The sequence below is a fragment of the Chiloscyllium plagiosum genome, unplaced genomic scaffold, assembly GCF_037043375.1.
Source record: "Chiloscyllium plagiosum isolate Xiang-an unplaced genomic scaffold, Cpla_swu_hap1 HiC_scaffold_4, whole genome shotgun sequence".
NCBI classification, from domain to species: Eukaryota; Metazoa; Chordata; class Chondrichthyes; order Orectolobiformes; family Hemiscylliidae; genus Chiloscyllium; species Chiloscyllium plagiosum.
The window spans coordinates 108,950,794-108,970,322 of NW_028270142.1; the positions used below are offsets into that span (position 1 = coordinate 108,950,794).

The 19,529-nt window shown below is 40.5% G+C and overlaps 1 protein-coding gene across 1 annotated transcript in view; it reads left to right on the forward strand.

The window, feature by feature from the left end:
• The window catches only part of dhx30 (DEAH (Asp-Glu-Ala-His) box helicase 30), an 88,194-nt gene that overhangs the window by 7,172 nt on the left and 61,493 nt on the right, over positions 1-19,529 (forward strand). The window contains exons 4-8 of the mRNA XM_043687996.2: positions 1,057-1,355; positions 4,254-4,374; positions 9,881-10,030; positions 11,028-11,180; positions 15,305-16,138. Of these exons, the coding sequence (XP_043543931.2) occupies positions 1,057-1,355; positions 4,254-4,374; positions 9,881-10,030; positions 11,028-11,180; positions 15,305-16,138 (1,557 nt within the window). The remainder of the gene's footprint in view (positions 1-1,056; positions 1,356-4,253; positions 4,375-9,880; positions 10,031-11,027; positions 11,181-15,304; positions 16,139-19,529) is intronic.

Here is a 19,529-nt window from a genome sequence, read left to right on the forward strand (position 1 = left end):
TCTCGGTCCACCCATCTCCAACTGCTTCAGCAGTGGCCCTCACTCCATCATATGATTAAAAAGTGAGAATGTTGCTGCTGACAGTACTATTCACTGCTATTTGTGACTCTTCAGATACTGAAATGATCCATGCCTACATCAATAAGACCTAGATGGCAGACAGATTTGGGCAGACAAGTGGCAAGTAGCATTTGCATCATAGAAGTACCAGACAATGCCCACCAACAGAGAACCCAATCATTGCCCTTGTAATTTCAGTTGCATGAGCATCATTGAATCCCCATTGTCAGCATCTTGGGGTTACCATTGACCAAAAGCAGACCTGGCCATGTAAATACTGTATCTAGTAGCTGCATAAATACCATGGTCGCAAGTGTAGGCTATAGGCTGGGAATTCTGAGACGAGTGACTCCTTTCCTGAGGCCACTAAGCTTGTCCACCATCTACAAGGCACAGTTCAGGAGTTTGATGGAATGTTCACCACTTTGTTGCTGAGTAGGACTTCACTAACATTCATGAGGCTCAACATCATTAAGGACAATGTAGCCTCTTTGCTCAGCACTCCATCTATTACCTCTGAAATTCATTCCATCCACTACTGACACAATTGAAGCCATGTGTTCCATCTACAAGATGCACTGCAGCAACTCAAAAGCTAGCAGCATCTTTCACATGGTGGTCCCAATCCTTCCCCACCCCGCCAAAAGTTTTCACTGTCACCGGGTCATCGTTCTGGAACTCCCCAGTCGTACTATGCGAACATGTATCTCTTATGGACTTCAACTGGTCAAGAAGGTAGTTTACTGCCAATTTCTCAAGGACAGTTAGGGATGGGCATTATATGCTGGCCTAACTGGCAATAGCCACAATTTGTGGGTAAAATAGGAAAAAATATTTCTAATCTGGTACTGTATAAGTGGTCACCTTGCTTTAAAGACAAATGCATAAAGTCCAAAGTTGATGGAATTTATCTTGTAACAATATGCCACAGATTGAAATAGACTTTGCTGATGGTGTTCATTTTTAAGACTGTATCCTGTTGATTTTGTTTGGCAGCAATGGGGTCTGCTGGGACCAAAGAATCAGCTGTTCCAAGCTCAAGACTACCAGGATTTGGCTGCAAAATTTGCTGCTTTACCTCCGACTGAAGTGGACTCGGTGATGAACAACTCAACCAACAATGCTCATAAGATAGCCTTCAGGCAGAAGAATATTGAGAAAGAAGCATCTGAACCAACTGAAATGGGTCTGCTGGAGGAAAATGAGGTGGACGAGGAGGTAGTGGAAGGGACAATGGACTGCACAGAGTTTCTCTCTATCACAGACAAAACACCTCAGCATAAACTGATGTCAAGGTAATCGCAATAGTTATTTAATCATCTTTTGTCTTAAATGTTGGCTGGATGCAACAAATCCAACAACTAAGAGAGAAGCTGTAACATTGATACCTGTGATTGCTTCAAACATTCAAACAGGTAGTTCAGCCATGAGGCTATAAAGGTGGCTATCAGGCTTAACAATGCATTAAAAACAAACGCTGGAAATACTTAGCAAGCCAAACAGCATCTACAGAAGGAAGAAACAAAATTAATATTTTGGGTGAAAGACAAATGCTGTCTGACATGCTATTTCTATTATCTAGCATCTGCAGTAATTTGACTACTTAGGATTGCAATGCCTGACCAAACCAGCACCATTGTTAAAAGCAGAGTATAAGATATATAAGAAACATCATGTGTGTCAGACTTGCATCAGTAGAACCACTTTTGCCTCTGGAGTTGTGCAAGTTAGGTGAATTGACCATGGGAAATTGCCCATAGTGTTCAGGGATGTGTAGGTTAGGTGCATTAGTCAGGGGTAAATACAGGATAATAGGGTAGAGGAATAGGTGTGGTTCGGTTACTCTTCGGTGGGTCACTGTGGACCTGTTGGGCTGAAGGGCCTGTTTCCACACTGTAGGGATTCTGTGATTTATTGGTTCATGTCCCAGTACAGCATCTTGAGCAAACAATCTAGGTCTAGACTGGCATCGAGCATAAGTCCTTAATCTGAAATACACATACTTGAATTGATAAAGGAAAGAAATGTGTAATGAGAAAGGAATAATTGACAATCTAGCTGTGCAAGGTCCCTTGGAGAAAAGCATTTAAGATTGAGGGTAACATAGTTGATTCTGAGATTAGGGTCCTGAATCTAAATAAAGAAAACTGCTTTAAGGGATAATGGTGAATAGGCAATGACAAATAATTAAAGAGCTCAAGGAAGAACTGTAAAATTGTTCATTTCTGTCAGGCACAAAATAAAAGGGAAAGGTGGTCTGACCATGGCTAACAAGGAAAATTGGGGATAATATTAGATCCAAGGGAGGAGCGTACAAATTGGCTGAAAAAAAACAAATGATCTGAGGACTTGGAGCAGGTTACATTTCAATAAATGTTGTCAAGGGAATTGGATAAGAGGAGGAAAATAGAGTATGAGAGTAAGCTTGACTGGAAGCTTTCTGATTGATTGTAAAAGCTTCTTTAGGTATTTAAAGAGAAAAAAAGGGTCAGTGAAGACACCTCTAAGTTCCTTACAGTCAGAAACAAGGGAAATTGCAGTGGGGACAAAGAAATAGCAAACCAATTAAAACTGTATTTTGGTTCATTAAGGAGGTCTACTCACTCCTTAGTTACTCCTTTGTCCTTAATATATTAGTAGAATCTCTTTGGATTCTGCTTAATTCTTATTTGCTAAAGCTTTCTCTTTTTGCCCTCCTGATTTCCCTCTTAAGTATACTTTGAATCCAGGCATTCACTCAATCCCAGCAATCTATACCTGACATATACTTCCTTCTTTTTCTTGGCCAGACCCCCAATTTTTCTAGTCATCCAGTGTTCCCTACACCTATCAACTTTGCCCTTCACACTAACAGGAACATGCTGTCTCTGATCTCTCGTTACCTCATTTTTGAAGGTCTCCCACTTTCCAATCGACCCTTTACCTGCAAACAGCCTCACCCAGTCAACTTTTGAAAGTTCCTACCTAAAACAATCAAAATTGGCCTTACTCCAATTTAGAACTCTAACTTTTAGATTAAATCTATCCTTTTCAATAATCATTTTAAAACTAACACTGTAGTCACTTTGCCTGCCTTATTTCCCAAGAGAAGGTCAGGCTTTGCTCCTTTTCTCGTAGGTGCATCCATGTATTGAATAAAATTCTTTTCTCGTGCACACTTAATAAAATCCTCTCCATCCAAGCCCTTAATACTGTGGCAGTCCCAGTCTATGTTCGGTAAGTTAAAATCCCCTACCATTACAATTCTATTATTCTTGCAGATATCTGAAATCTCATGATGTATTTGCTTCTTAATTTCCTACTGACTCTCTGGGGGCCTATACTACAATCCCAATAAAGTGATCAGCCCCTCCTGATTTCTCAGTTCCATCCATAGAATTTCTCAGACCTTCACTGAACATTCTCCCAGGAATATCCTCCCTAAGTACAACCAAATATTATTCTTAACTAAAAATGCTGCTACTCTTCCTCTCAGGTCCAATTTCTGTCCTCCTTATAGCATCTATACCCTGGAACATTAAGTTGCACGATCTCTTTGGCACCCTCTCCCTCCTGGTTTAAAGTCTCCCGAGTAGCACTAGCAAATCTCCCTGCTTGGATCTAATACATGCCTCTAGGCACCAAGTGTCTCTGAAGAAAAGGCTTGCATTTCATGAAAATAAGGGATGGCAGGGAAGGGTGGGAGAGAAATTATTTAAGTAACTATCACTGTTGTTCATAAAAATTGTGCTGTTTTTCCAATTGTTAAGACTTTTTTCTGAACTCTTGCATCTAGTCCACTTCCAGATTTGAAGTTGCATGTTTGAAAGCAAAAAGAAATATGGGAAGTATTGAACCTGAACTGTTGGTGATGATTAAAGACCTGCCTAAGAGTCAATCTATATATATTACTGAGTCTTCTGCAGATAATTATCTGCAGATATGTTTCTGCCCTGAATTTTCCTTCCCTTTTAAGCTTACTGTGTGATGTCATAAACTGTTGTGATATCAGTGATGCTACCATGAGCTCATAAAGTAACAGTTTGCTATTGTCCTATAGTATCACTCTAGAACAAGATTTACTTTTGAATGCATTCAGTATGTAATCTCTTTGTGGCATTGTATAATCAACATACTGCAATTTTCTTTTCTTTCCTGTCCCCACTGTTTATCTGGGTCAGTGTTAACACTGATTTTTCACTCTGTTTGGACAGGGCAGTTCAGAATATCATGACAGATAACACCAGTGCAATGAAGGCCCTCACACAGTTTCCTGAGCCGAAGAACCTCCTATCAAAAGTCATACAAATTGCAACCACCTCTTCTACAGTCACGGTATGTAAAAGCGAATGATGAGGAAACACCTTGGTTGCTGTCCCTCTCAAAGGCCTGACGGGGCCTGATTTGGGGCCGAGAGAAAGTGGAAAGAAGGGAATGTTGGCTGGGGATGCCAGCGGGTAGAGTTGAGCAGGCCAGGTTAATGATCTGGAGTTTTGCTTAATATTTTATTCTTGGGGACCAAGCAATTAAGTCTGTAAGTTGAATCTAACATAGAAAGTTTCTCCGTGGTGAAGATGAATAAATGGTGCATAGTGTCCTTGAAAGCATCAAATGTACAAAGCTATACTTGTTGCCTGCCCACCAAAAGTTTCTTTGTCCTATTCAAACCCCTCTATATTTTCTGTTTCCCATTCCACCAGTGGTTTCAAAGTTTTCAGATCTTTTGGCCTTCCTCCTATGAACTGATTCATGAAAACACATCACACCAGTATCTGTAACTACTTTAGTAATTTTCTTAAATTAATTATTAGGCAGTACTATGGACAGTATAGATGATAGCATAAAATTGCAAAATAGACTAATAATGGGGAAGCTCTGGCAGATGGAGTTTAAGATCAGCAACTGTGATGTTATCCGTTTTGGGACTGATAAAGGATAGATCAGGCTACTTTCTAAATGTTATGCAGTTAAATACAATGGGCGTCCAAAGAGAATTAGGTTTTCAGGTGCATAGGTCCTTAAAATGTCACGAACAGAAAAAAAAAATCACGAAAGCTAATGGAATGTTTGGCCTTTATATCTAGAGGACTGAAGTACAAGAATACAGAAATTATGCTGCATTATACTTAACTCTGGTTAGATCCTACTTGGAATATTGTGGACAGATGTGGGCACCATGTCTTGGGAAGGATCTATTGATATATAGCATTGAACATTATAGCGCAGTACAGGCCCTTCGGCCCTCGATGTTGCGCCGACCTGTGAATCCAATCTGAAGCCCATCTAACCTTCACATTTTCATCCATATGTTTATCCAATCACTATTTAAATGCCCTTAAAGTTGGCGAGTCTACTACTGTTCCATCAGGCAGTTCCACACCCCTACTACTCTCTGGGTAAAGAAACTACCCCTGACATCTGTACTATACTTATCACCTCTCAATTTAAAGCTATGTCCCCTTGTGCTAGCTATCACCATCTGAGGGAAAATGCTCTCACTGTCCACCCGATCTCACCCTCTGATTATGTGTCTCAATTCTTCTCTCTAATGAAGGCAGCCTCAAGTCCCTCAGCCTTTCCTCGTAAGATCTTCCCTCCATATCAGGCAACATCCTAGTAAATCATCTTTGCACCCTTTCCAAAGCTTCCACATCCTTCCAATAATTTGGTGACCAGAACTGAATGGAATACTCCAAGTGCGGCCACACCAGAGTTTTGTACAGTTGCAGCATGACCTCATGGCTCCGAAACTCAATCCATCTACTAATAAAAGCTAACACACCATATGCCTTCTTAACAATCCTATCAACCTAGATGGCAACTTTCAGGGATCTATGTACATCAACACCGAGATCTCTCTGCTCATTCTTGGTAGTAGAAAGAATCTTACCATCAGCCCAGTACTGTGCATTCCTGTTGCTTCTTCCAAAGAGAATCACCTCATGCTTTTCCACATTAAACTCCATTTGCCATCTCTCAGCCCAGCTCTGCAGCTTATGTATGTCCCTCTGTAACCCGCAAAATCCTTGGACACTATCCACAACTTTACTGACCTTAGTATCATCCGCAAATTTACTCACCCATCCTTCTACACCCTCATCCAGGTCATTTATAAAAATGACAAACAACAGTGGCCCCAAAACAGATCCTTGTGGTACACCACTAGTAACTGAATTCCAGGATGAACCTTTGCTATCAACCACCACCCTCTGTCTTCTTTCAGCTAGCCAAATTCTGACCAAAACCGCTAAATCACCCTCAATCCCATGCCTCTGTATTTTGTGCAATAGACTACCATGGAAACCTTATAAAACACCTTTCAACACAACAGCTTTACCCTCATCCACCTGTTTGGTCACCTTCTCAAAGAGCCCAATAAGGTTTGTGAGGCACAACCTACTCTTCTCAAAACCGTGTTGACTAATCAACTTATTCCTCTCTAGATGATTATAAATCCTACCTCTTATAGTCTTTTCCAATACTTTAGCCACAAATGAAGGAATGCTCACTGGCCTATAATTACCAGGGTTTTCTCTACTCCCATACTTGAACAAGGGAACAGCATTTGCTATCCTCCTATCTTCTGGCACTATTCCTGTAGACAATGATGACATCAAGATCAAAGCCAAAGGCTCTGCAGTCTCCTCCCTGGCTTCCCATAGAATCCTAGGATAAATCCCATCCAGTCCAGGGGACATATCTATTTTCACATGTTCCAGAATTGCTAACATCTCCTCCTTGTGCACTTCAATCCCATCTATTCTGTATCTCAGTATTCTCCTCGCCAACATCATCTTTTTCCAGTGTGAATACTGATGAAAAATATTCATTTAGTGCTTCCCCTATCTCCTCTGTTTCCATGCACAACTTCCCACTACTATCCTTGATTGGCTGTAATCTTCCTCTAGTCATTCTTTTATTCCTGATATACCTATAGAAAGCCTTAGGGTTTTCCTTGATCCTATCTGCCAACGACTTCTAATGTCCCCTCCTGGCTCTTCCTAACTCTGTCTTTCCTGGCTAACTTGTAACTCTCAAGCACCCTAACTGAGCCTTCATGTGTCATCCTTACACAAACCTTCTTTTCATGCTTGACAAGAGCTTCAACTTCTTTAGTAAACCTCAACTCCCTCATTCGATAACTTCCTCCTTGCCTGTTAGATACATACTTATCAAGGATACGCAGCAGCTGTTCCTTGAATAAGCTCCACATTTCTATTGTGTCCATCCCCTGCAGTTTCCTTTCCATCCTATGCATTCTAAATCTTACCTAATCACACCATAATTGCCTTTCCCCCAGCTATAATTCTTGCCCTGTGGTATATACCTATCCCTTTCCATTGCTAAGGTAAACATAACCAAATTGTGGTCACTATCACCAAAGTGCTCACCTACCTCTAAATCTAACACCTGGCTGGGTTCATTACCCAGTACAAAATCCAATATGGCCTCGCCCCTTGTTGGCCTGTCTACATACTGTGTCAGGAAACCCTCCTGCACACATTGGACAAAAACTAACCCATCTCAAGTACTCGAACTATAGTATTCTCAGTCAATATTTGGAAAGTCAAAGGCCCCCCATAACTACCCTGTCACTCTCGCTCCTATCGAGAATCATTTTTGCTATTCTTTTATCTACATCTCTGGAACTATTCAGAGGCTGAGAGAAAACTCCCATCAGGGTGACCTCTCCTTTCCTGTTTCTAACCTCAGTCCATACTACCTCAATGGATGAGTCCTCAAATGTTCTTTCTGCCACTGTAATACTGTCCTTGATTAATAATGCCATCCCTGCCCCTTATCATTTTTTTATTAGATTAGTTTACTTAGTGTGGAAACAGGCCCTTTGGCCCAACAAGTCCACACCGACCCTCCAAAGAGCAACCAACCCAGACCCATTCCCCTACATTTACCCCTTCACCTAACGTACGGGCAATTTAGCACGGCCAGATCACCTAACCTGCACATCTTTAGACTGTGGGAGGAAACCGGAGCACCCGGAGGAAACCCGTGCAGACACGGGGAGAATGTGCAAACTCCACACAGACAGTTGCCCGAGGCGGGATTTGAACCCGGGTCTCTTATCATCTTCTCTGTTCATTGTGAAACAGCTAAATCCTGGAACCTGCAACAACCATTCCTGTCCCTCTCTATCTATGTCTCCAAAATGACCTTGGAGAGAATACAGTATAGTTTACAAGAATAATGCCTAGACTTCAGGGGTTAAATTATGAGAATAGATTATGCAAATTAGGTCTGATTTCTCTTGAGTTTAGAAGATTAAGGGGTGATCTGATCAAAGTCTTCAAAATGTTAATAAAAAACGATAGGGTAGATAAAGAAAAACTATTTTCACTGATTGGGGATTCTAAAACAAGGGGGATTGTTTCAGAATTAGGGCCAAACTGTTCAGGAGAGATGTTAGGAAGCACAGATACACAACGGGTGATAGGGGTTTGGATCTCTTTTCTACAAATGTTAGTGGATCCTAGATCAGTTGTTAACTGTCAGTCTGAGTTAGATGCATTTTTGTTAAGCAGAAGTATTAAGGGAAATGGGCCAAAAGACAGGCACATGGAGTTAGGCAACAGATCAGCCATGATCTGATTGAATGCTGAAACAGGCTCAAGGGGCTGAATGTCTTGGTCTTATGTGTTTCTTGGATTAAAGCTTGTTATGTTATGGAACACTCTCACCTTGGCACAAAGTCTATTGATTTTCTATTTCCAGGAGTTATTGCTTCACATTTGGAATCAGCATCTGGGATATTGCCATTGATTTTAGTGCTTCTGGGCCAGGAAGAGAGTGAATAAATGGTTTTTCTGCTGTGGTGTAACTCGGATAGCTTAACTCATTATGGTTTGATTGAACTATCTTCTCAACAAGATTTTATGAAGGAATTAGCTCAAATGATGGAGTGCTTGCTTAGCACATGAGAGAGGTCAATGCCCATATTTTCTGTTTGCGTTTTGACATAATGGGTGTGATAGGCCGAATGGCCTTTTTCTGCTTTTGGGCCTTATGGTCACCTTTGGTTATTAAAAGCAGAGAGTTACCACTTTACTCTTGAAATTTTACTCTAAATAGTAATATTTTGCAGAGTTAAAAATTATGAAAGAGGATAAAAGCAGTCTTGAATTTCTCAAATACCTCATCCTAAAGTTACCTCATCACCTGACATGAGCATTCAATGCCCATCCAGTATTTTTGCTGTATTATATAGATTGCAGGACTATCTTTTTTTATTCAGGTGCCCTCCCATATCCATACGTTCCAAGATCTACAGCCGATACCCAAAACCGCGGATAGTAGTGAACCCTATCATTTCAGTGGGAAACTTGCCTCCCAGCAGCTCTGGAATTATTTCTGGAATGTTCCAGATAACTGAAACAGCAGAAGCCAAATCTGCACATACGAGGGTTCTATGTATTTCAAATTTGCAGCACATTTTTTGTAATAGTTTAAGTAAAAGTGGCTAATTGTAATATTCATAAATATTCTTTAAGAAAAGAAAATGACAGAACCACGCTTTTCTTCAATTTCTTCATTGATTTTGCCATTAGTAAATTGAGGTTTCTTCTATTCAGCCTGAATATTCATGTTTTGGATTTGTTCAGTTTTTATTTCGCTTAATTTAGCTCATAGCCTTAAAAAAGGACTTTAGTCTCAGATTAATCTAGCATATCCACATGGTATAATTCCAATATTGTTACTTTACATGACTGCTAAATTGTGCTGGCTAAGTTACATTGGTCTATTTCTTTTTGGTTCATTGATTCCTATATTTCTGCTCATATAAATGGCAGTGACACCATTTAATCTTTATGTGCTGCTCCATTAGGACTATCTGAAATACTCCACAGAAGATGGTCCTGTCAAGGTATGCCGGCTTGAGGTACAGTGGCCAACCCCGATGACCTTTGTTGCAAGTGGTCGGCGGAAAACTGAAGCAGAAAGAAGAGCAGCAGCTTTAGTCTGTAAGAAGTTGAAGGTGATTGCAACTTGCTGCAAGCCATACTTGTGCTCAGCATTGAGCTGGTTTATTGCAGTATTCAATGTCTTTCTTTTCCCATGTGAAGTACCAACTGAGTGATTACATAGTGTTGGTTAGCTAGGATTGCATTCCAGCTCGGTGTTGGAATTTTAAATTTGTCACCTGGGGTATCAGGAGAGCTGAGTTGGATTAGCAATCTTAAAGCCTGTTTGAGTATTCTATATGCCTCAATAGCAAGTACAGCACTGAGTGGTACTGAACCGTATAGTGGTAGTTTAACCCCTAATTTGAGAATTTAAGAGTTATCTGGTGGGGCATTGCTTATGACTACTGCAGTTGTGATGGCACTGTCAGCACGTGGAGTGTTCAAGATGGCCCACTTTCCTGGCAATTAGTTAGGGACAGTAAATACAACCTTATCACATGGTGCCGACATGGGCCCTTAGTACTGGTGCATGGAAGAACTAATTGTAATTCTCTTGCTTGATAGAGTGATATGGGTTCTCTACATGCCTCATTAAATACTCCTAGGGCATTTACAGACCAAATTAGTTCCAGAATAATGAATTCCAAACTATTGAGACAAACATTTCAAGGCAGACACAACACTGATTAGAAACAGTAGTGTTCCCTGCTCACAACTCCTCTGTATTGCCTTATCCTCAATCTCAGTTCTCTCTTCACCAGAGCAGCACCTTCCCAATTCTCTCATCCAGTCAATCTATATCCTTGTGCGAGATTTTCAGACACAGCTAAATTATACAGTGCATTTCGTTACTGTATATGCATATCCATCAGTGGTGATCGTTATTCCTACAGTTGAACTGGATCTGTTGCAATCCTGAAGATGAAATCACAGCACCATGCCATCTGCATTATTAAGATTTTGTGATCCACTTGTCTAATATGGTCCTTTTTGCTATATTATGCTTACTGGACAATATATTTCAAAAAAGTAGAGAAAAACTTCTGTGTGGTTATGTTTGCTTGGCAGGAGCTTGGTTTGCTTAACCAGAAAAATCATCCACTGACCCATGCCATGTACAACTTGGCCGCAATAAAAGAGTTGAATGAAAAGGAGCGGAGGCCGACCAGGATAGAAATCCCAAAGAGCCTCCAGCAACGAATCCAGCAATATTTGGACCAGGTCAGTGATAGCCTAGCATCTCTTGGAGTAAAGTCTGCCTGCCACTTACTTAGGATTGCTGATGTTTCGACTGTCTTGTTTCATTATGATCTTATCATCATACCTTATTAAATCTGTGATTTGTATCATTCTTTACAAGTTTAAATAATCTTTTAAAACAGTGGAGAGACTAAAGAGGCTGGGATTGTTCTTCTTATAACTGAGAATGTTTAAGTTGAAAATTGAATGATTCGAAAGAATGGATAAAGAGAAACTGTTTCCAGTGCAGCAGTGTGGGTAATTGGAGGTTACAGATCTAAGGTAACTGGTGAAAGACCAGAGAGCAGGCGAGAAGAAATGTTTTTATGCAGGAGTGCTGATGATTTTGAATGCACAACCTAAGACAGATGGTGGAAGTCAGTTCAAAAGCAGCCATCAAACGTGCTTGAACAGTAAAGAACAGTGCGGTAGGCCTAATTAAACAGCTCTTTTAAAGAGACAGTACAAAATTAATGGACCAAATGGTGACATCTGCAGTAAGATGCTAATTTTATGAGCAGTTCTCCTATGGTTATAGGTGAACTATACAGGCTTTAAAAATTCTACGGCCATTCTTTGAGTGCATGCCTGTGTGAAGTATTTGCAGAATTTCTGATTTTTGAGATGTTGGTTTGGAGGGAGTGTATCAGCACAAAGCTGGATCTGAATTCCATTTGACTTCTCCAGCCATGTATTCCAACAGAGTTGGCTGTATCCTGAAGCAGAATTCCTGATGGCTATTCCCCTTCCTCCCTCTCTTGTAGCCAAGTAATACCAGAATGAGCTGCACAAAGTAACTCACATGACAGCAACATGGTAAATGATCCGATGAGCTATTTCTTAAAGTTGACTGGATAAATACTTTCCAGGCCAATAGGAATAATTCCTCTACCATGAAATCTTTTCTGTTCACCTGAGGCGCCAGATGGGACCTCAATTTAACATTTTAACTATAACATTTAAAATATGTCATAGTTCGAAATTTCCCTCATCACTGTACTGGATGTCAACTTTGCTGTTGTGCTTTAGTCTCCAGAGTGGGATGTGAACTCAAATCCTTCTGACCCATGCTTCCAACTGGTCTATAGCTGATGTTACATCACTGAACAGCATCCTCCTGAACACAATGTTATCTCTTGTCCACTTGATACGCAGATGTGAGCTGTGAAGGAATTTTAAAAAGCCTATGTGTTATATTTATGACCAATCTGAATGTTAGGCATCAGGAGTTGGTTGAAATAGCTTTTCAAATTGATGTTACAAAACTCGAATTTGTTGATTTTGTATCAGAGAACTGCCATAGAGATGTAACACATATCCAGTTAAGTTTGAACAAATGAAGATAGCTTATTTATCTGCTGTTGAAGCTGTAAAATGAAAGTTCTTTGCTGCTTTTATTAATTCCCATGATCTGAACTGAAACACTTTTAAAATACACGTTTATCCAAATGAAAACTGACCTATTTAATTTTTTTATACTTTAACAGCAACTAATTTAACAAGGAAAGTCCATAGGTTGTTGCAGTTTTCTTTTCCTTATCTGATGAACTCACCTCCCTTCCCTCCATGCACGCATGCAGATAACAAATAAAAATCTCTGATACAGAGAATGATGGGGAAGAGGATGGGAGTGGAATTAATTGGATTGTTACTCCAAAAAGTCAGTGATTTAATGTCCTCCTGTGGTGTGTTTTTAAAAACCATTCTCTGAACTCATGTATGACTCATACTCAGATCCTGTGCAGACCAGCTGGTGGGAGTATTTGCGGGCATCTCTAACCTTTTCTTTCTGTGATCTGAAGTCCCTATCGACTTCAAAAAGACCGCCATCACCCCGGTGTCCAAGAAAAATCACGCCTTGAGGCTCTGACCTCCATAATTATTGAAGTGTTTTGAGAGGTTAGTCATGGCTCACATAAACTCCACCCTGCCAAATTGCCTTGATCCTTTGCAATTTGCTGACCGACACAACCAACCCACAACAGATGCTGTCTCTGGCCCTACACTCATCCCTGGAGCACCTGAATAACAGGATACCTACATCAGGCTCCTACTTAATGATTACAGTTCTGCCTTCAATACTATAATTCCAAACAAATTCCTCTCTAAACTCTGAGACTTAGGTCTAGTCTTCTCTCTCTGTAACTGGATTCTCGACTTCCTGACCCATAGATGGAAATCAGTGAGAATAGGTGACAACACTTCCTCCACCATAATCCTCAACACCAGTGCCCTGCAAGGCTACGTACTCAGCTCCCTACTGTATTCCTCATGCACTCATGCCTGTGTGGCCAAATACTACCCCAACTCCATTTACAAGTTTGCTGCTGACACCACCCTAGTTGCTCAGATCTCAAACGACAAGACAGTAGAGTACAGAAAGGAGATCGAGTGCTTAGTGGCATGATGGAAAGACAACAATCTCTCCATCAATGTCAAAAAACAAAGGAGCTGGTCTTTGACTTCAGGATGTGGAGTAAAGGGAATGCCCCAGTCTGCATCAATAGTGCTGAGGTGAAAAAGGTCGACAGCATCAAGTTCCTGGGAGTGAACATCAACAATCTGTAATGGTCCACCAGGTTGACGCAATGGTCAAGAAACAGAACAACATCTTTACTTCATCGGGAGGCTAAGGAAATTCAACATCCGCAAGACTCGTACCAAACTTTATACATGCAGGATAGAAACCATCCTACCTGGACTCATCACAGTGTGGTATGGCAACTGCTCTTCCCAAAACTGCAAGGAACTACAGACAGTCATGAACATAGCCCAGTCCATCCCTTCCAACCATTGACTCCATCTATACTTCCTGCTGCCTTGGGAAGGCAACTAAAGACCACTCCCACCTCGGTTATACTCACTTCCATCCTCTCCCATCATGGAGAAGATATAAAAGTTTGAATACGTATATGAATACATTTAAGAACAGCTTCTTCCCTGCTGTTAAGACTTTTGAACAGACTTACAGTCATAGAGATTCATAGCACAGAAACAGACCCTTCGGTCCAACTTGTCCATGCTGACCAGATATCCTAAGATAATCTAGTCCCATTTGTCAGCACTTGGCCCACATTCCTCTAAACCCTGCCTATTCATATACCTATCCAGATGCCTTTTAAATGTTGTAATTGTACCAGCCTCCACCATTTCCTCATGCAGCTTCTTCCATAGATGTGTGAAGAAGTTGACCCCGGGTCCCTTTTAAATTTTTCCTCTCTCACCCTAAGCCCTCTCGTTCTGGACTCCCCATCCCAGGGAAATGACCTTGCCTATTTACCTATCCATGCCCCTCATGATTTTATAAACCTCTATAGGAATGCTTCAGCCTCTGGCGCTCCAGGGAGAACAGCCCGAGCCTATTCAGCCTCTCCCTGTAGCTCAAACCCTCCAACTCTGGCAACATCCTTGTTAATCTTTTCTGAACCCTTTTAAGTTTCACAACATCCTTACGCTAGGAAGGATACTAGAATTGCGCACACTATTCCAAAAGAGGCCTAACAATTACCCTGTATAGCTGCAATACATTTGTCAAATGTTAATTCTGATCTCTGTCTTGCTCTCTCTGCACCTTCTCTGCAGTTGTTACACTGTATTCTGCTACCCGATGCACTTTGTATCATACAATCTGCCTATATATCGCACAAAACAATACTTTTCACTGTATCTCGATGCATATGACAACAGTAAATCAATACTTCAATCAATACATTAATATCTGAAGAATGTTTAATTGACTGAGATGCTAGAGAAGAAAGACCATTCTGAAGAAGAGTTGTAATGGACTCAATATTGCAATCCTATTTCTGTCTCCACAGATGCTGCTGGATCTGCTGAGTTTATTCTTATTTCAGAAAGCAATGTCTGTGTTTTATAAGAAATGTAATACTGACTTCCTGTGAAAACTGTGAACAAAGCTGTGGCCTAGAGTTAACACCTTCAGTAGAGGAGGGGAGAATATTGTATTAATTTTTGAGCATTCACTGTTTTATTTAATGTTTTCAGTATTTTTTCATTAAACTGAGAGATGCACAATCACCTTTAATTATTTCTTCATCTATCCTCTGCAAGTGACCAATTTTTTTTTCTCTCTCATTCTCTTGCAGAATTCAGTAGAAACAGCCTCTAAAGATGATGACCGTGAGTACCAGTCCATTAGCCCCAGCCCAGAGATTGCGGATTCGGTGTCTGGCAGTGGTTTGATTAGCGATGCTATTACAGGAGAAATGTATGTCCCACTGTCACAAGAAGAGGCAGAGCAAATCAATCAGAAACTGCTCTGGCTGTGGCAGCGATACAAGCCTGGGAAAGTTAAGCCATTGCCAGTAGACTTGCACAAGAAAGCAATAATTTCTGCCATTGAAGAAAATCAGGTTATAGTCATAGCTGGAGCGACTGGATGTGGTAAAACCACCAGGATCCCTCAGTTTATACTGGAGAAGTTCATAACTGACAACAGAGGAGCACACTGTAACATTTTAATAACACAGCCCCGACGGATCAGTGCAGTATCAGTGGGGCAACGAGTAGGCTATGAGCTGGGACCAAGCCTGAAGAAAAATGTGGGTTACCAGGTGAGGCTGGAGAGCATGTTGCCCCCTAGAGGTGGAGCCTTACTCTTCTGCACTGTTGGCATCCTGCTGAAGAAACTACAAGGTAATGCCTCACTAGAAGGCATCAGTCATGTCATTGTGGATGAAGTCCACGAACGTGATGTCAACACGGACTTCCTGCTTATCTTATTGAAGAAGGTAATGGAATCCAACCCGAATCTGAAGATCATCTTAATGAGTGCCACCAGTGACACTGAGCGTATATCGGAATATTATGGGAATTGCCCCATAGTAACTGTGCCAGGATTCATGTTTCCGGTGAAGGACTTTTACCTGGATGACCTCCTACCAATGCTGGGACGAAGGAAGATGACTGGACTCAATCAAGTGAGTAGCTTGATAAAGGAGGAAGTGGTTTGTCTTGCTGTTTGTTTTTTGTTTCTGAATGTCTTAAAGTATTTCACACTAAATCAACAATTTTTGCCCAGAAGTGATTTGTTATTAAGCAAGTAATAGCTAATTTATCGAAGTCAGATGATTGAACAAATAATCCATTATTGGGTAATTTTGATTGAAAGATAAATATTGGCTAGGATATTAGGTGTCTGTCCTTTTCAATTCATGTAGATGTTTCAAGATTCTCTAAATTACTTGCTCGTGCCTGGACTGAAGTTTAGGCTGAAAGTTCACTGACTCAGTGCCAAACAGGAGACTGCCTGCAAGTTGATGACAGTAAACCACTATAGTACTAAGATGTGATTGGGGAAGTAATGGGGCATATCTTTGATACAACAGACAACAATATATTTAGCTCATTAAACAAATCCGGAATTGAAATCTAGTATAAGCAGTGATGCTCTAAAACCCATCTGATTGTTCACAAATCCTGACTGGTTGTTCTGGAAAGAAATCTGTTATTCTTACATATTCTGCCCCATAAGTGACTCCAGATCCTCATATCTGGTTGACTCTTACTGTGCTCTGAAGTAGCCTGACAAACTGTAGTATAAATCCATTACAATGAAAGTATATTACAGAGGAGCCTCCATTATCCAAAGGAGACAGGGGGGAGTATTTTGTTCGGTTAATCGAATGCCGGATTACATAGCTGAGCAAAGAGACCTTGCGATCTTGTCGGATGATCCAATATTCAGATAATTGAATGCTGGATAACCAAGGTTCCTCAGCAATAATAAAACTGCCCAGATTATGCAACACCAATATAGTTTTTGGATTTGAGCAAGCAATGGTACACTGAGTCCAGTGGGAACTGAAAAGGCCTCCTTGCTAACATGTGAGGGTTATGAATTACAGTAATAAACAATTCAAAATGATCAGTCAGGCTAACATTATGACTTTGTCGGAAGCAACAAAATATTCATTTGTGCAAACAAAAAGAACATGTCCCACCATTGCACCTCTCTGTGAAATAAAATCACAGTGGCGCTAGAGGCAGGTGGCAAGGAATAGTAGTTAGGCCTCAATCATTTACAGTCCACATCAGTTACTTGGATGATGGAACTGAGTGATCACATATTTAGATTTGCTGATGATACAAAGTTATATGGGAAAATAAGTGGTGAGGAGGATGCAAGTGGGTTACAAAAGAGTGTATCAGATTGTGTGAACAGGCAAGAACATGACAGATGGAATACGTTGTGGCAAAGCAAGAAATTTTCCATTCTGATAGGAAAAGTATAAAAGCAAAGTATTTGTTGACTGGCAATAAACTAGGACATGTTTGCATTCAGAGGGAGGTAGATATCCTTTACCTGAACCAAAGAAGGTTAGCATGCAGATAACAGCGAGTAATTCGGAAAGCTGAAAATGTATTAACTTGTGTTAAGGTATTGGAGTTTAGCAATAAAGATACTTTATAATGTTTATATGAGCTTTTATTTAGGCTACACCTAGAGTATGTCTGCAGTTTTTGTTAATGGGTGCATTCTCTATGCTAGCACCTCTACTGATCACAGTTCACTTGACAACCAATCTGCCAATACCTCTCGTGCAATATAAATGCTTATTTTTCTCTTGTAATAGTATTCTTGCAAATTGTCCTGATTTATGCAAGATGAAAAGGTTCCACTTTTTTCTTGAAATATTATTTGTCTTCTACAGTGAAGACAAACATAAATTTCTGTTCCATGCTAATACCATTTTCTTATTTTTCCAACATTAATTCTCCAGACTCCCTTTTTAAGGGGTCAATCCTCATTTTAGTTTGCCATTTTTTAACCTGCTTGAAACTCTTGGTATCCATTTTAATATTTTTAGCTAGCTTTCTCTTAAACTTTAATCTCTCCTTCCTTTTATTCATCATTCTTTGCAAAATTATAAAATCTGACTAATCTTCTGATTTACCACTCAGCTTCACAATATTGTACGCTCTTTAATTTAATGTGATACTATCCTTCTTTAATTAACCACAGATGTCACTCAAAGTAATATGTCACCCTGAGATATGAAATATCTCCTTACATGTCTGTTACTTCTGCTCTAAAGTTTATTGAACCTGCTTTCCAGTTGACTTTAGCTATCTTTTTACTCATACCCTTGTAATTTGTTTAAATTTAAGGGAGGAGACTTAGACCTACACTTCTCACCCTTAAACTGAATGTGAAATTCTATCGTGTCACGATCACAGTTGATCTGAGGCTGCTTTAGAATAAGGATATTAATTAATTAAACCCTGTCTCATTGCACATTATCAGGTCTAAATTGTCCAGCTCCTGGTTTGGCACTCAAGCATATTGTATCCAAGATAATTTCTGAGTACAGTATGAACTAATCTTCCAGGCCACCTTTGCCAATCTGATTTGTTTAATTTATATGGAGACTCATTGCAGTGCCTTTCCTACAAACGTCTATTATCTTTTCCTCTAACCTCTTCAGCAGTATAGCTTTAAAAGGGGCTTATAAATTCTGCCACAGTGACCTTTGCTATCCATCATTGAATTTCCATATTGGCTGTGGTTACCATAAAGGTCCTGAAGGAATGGTGACCCTCAGGTTAAACTCATCACTAGTTGTCCCTCTCTCTAATAACTAGTACAACTTGGCTGTGTTTGCCAACATGGGCGCATGAACTGTGTGCGCTGCTTTAAGTTGCACACTTGTAGATTTTGGGGGTGTGGAAGCTGAGAGAAGAGATTGGGAAGGGCTGAGGTGGGCTGAGTTGAAGAGAGATCGGGACATGGAAGACGGGAAGGTATGTGGGATTGGGATTGGGGAAGTGAGATTGAAGCACTCTTGGGGTCTCTTTGTTACCCTCTGCTATGGACACTGTTTATTCTGCCCACACCCCAGCTTCTGAGCCCTCTTCCTTTCTCCGGGGTTTCTGCCCATCTGGCGTCCCTCACTCCACTACTGAAACCAAGTTCAGAATGTTCCGAGTGGCAATGCATTTGTGCATAGTATCACACGTAACGTCTATGTGATGACATCAGTGATTGGAATTGTGTGTTCCCTAATGAGCGTGCATGTATAGTTGCCAGCAGTTGCCGCTATCAGCAAATACTGCATTAATATTTCCACTGTACCTTTTCTATTACTTATCTTTATCAAACTCCTTCTGTGTCTTGATTGTGGTTCCTTAGTTAAAATCGGGCTTGATTGGGCTGAAAATCAAATCTGATGTATCCCTTATCTGTAATGCACAACACATTTCAATTCAGCTTTTAGCCTTCAGTGATCTCTGAATCTATCACTGTTTCTGAGTGCACGCAGGAACCTGTAGATGTGATCTGGGACTTGCAGCATTAATCCAGCTTTCAAT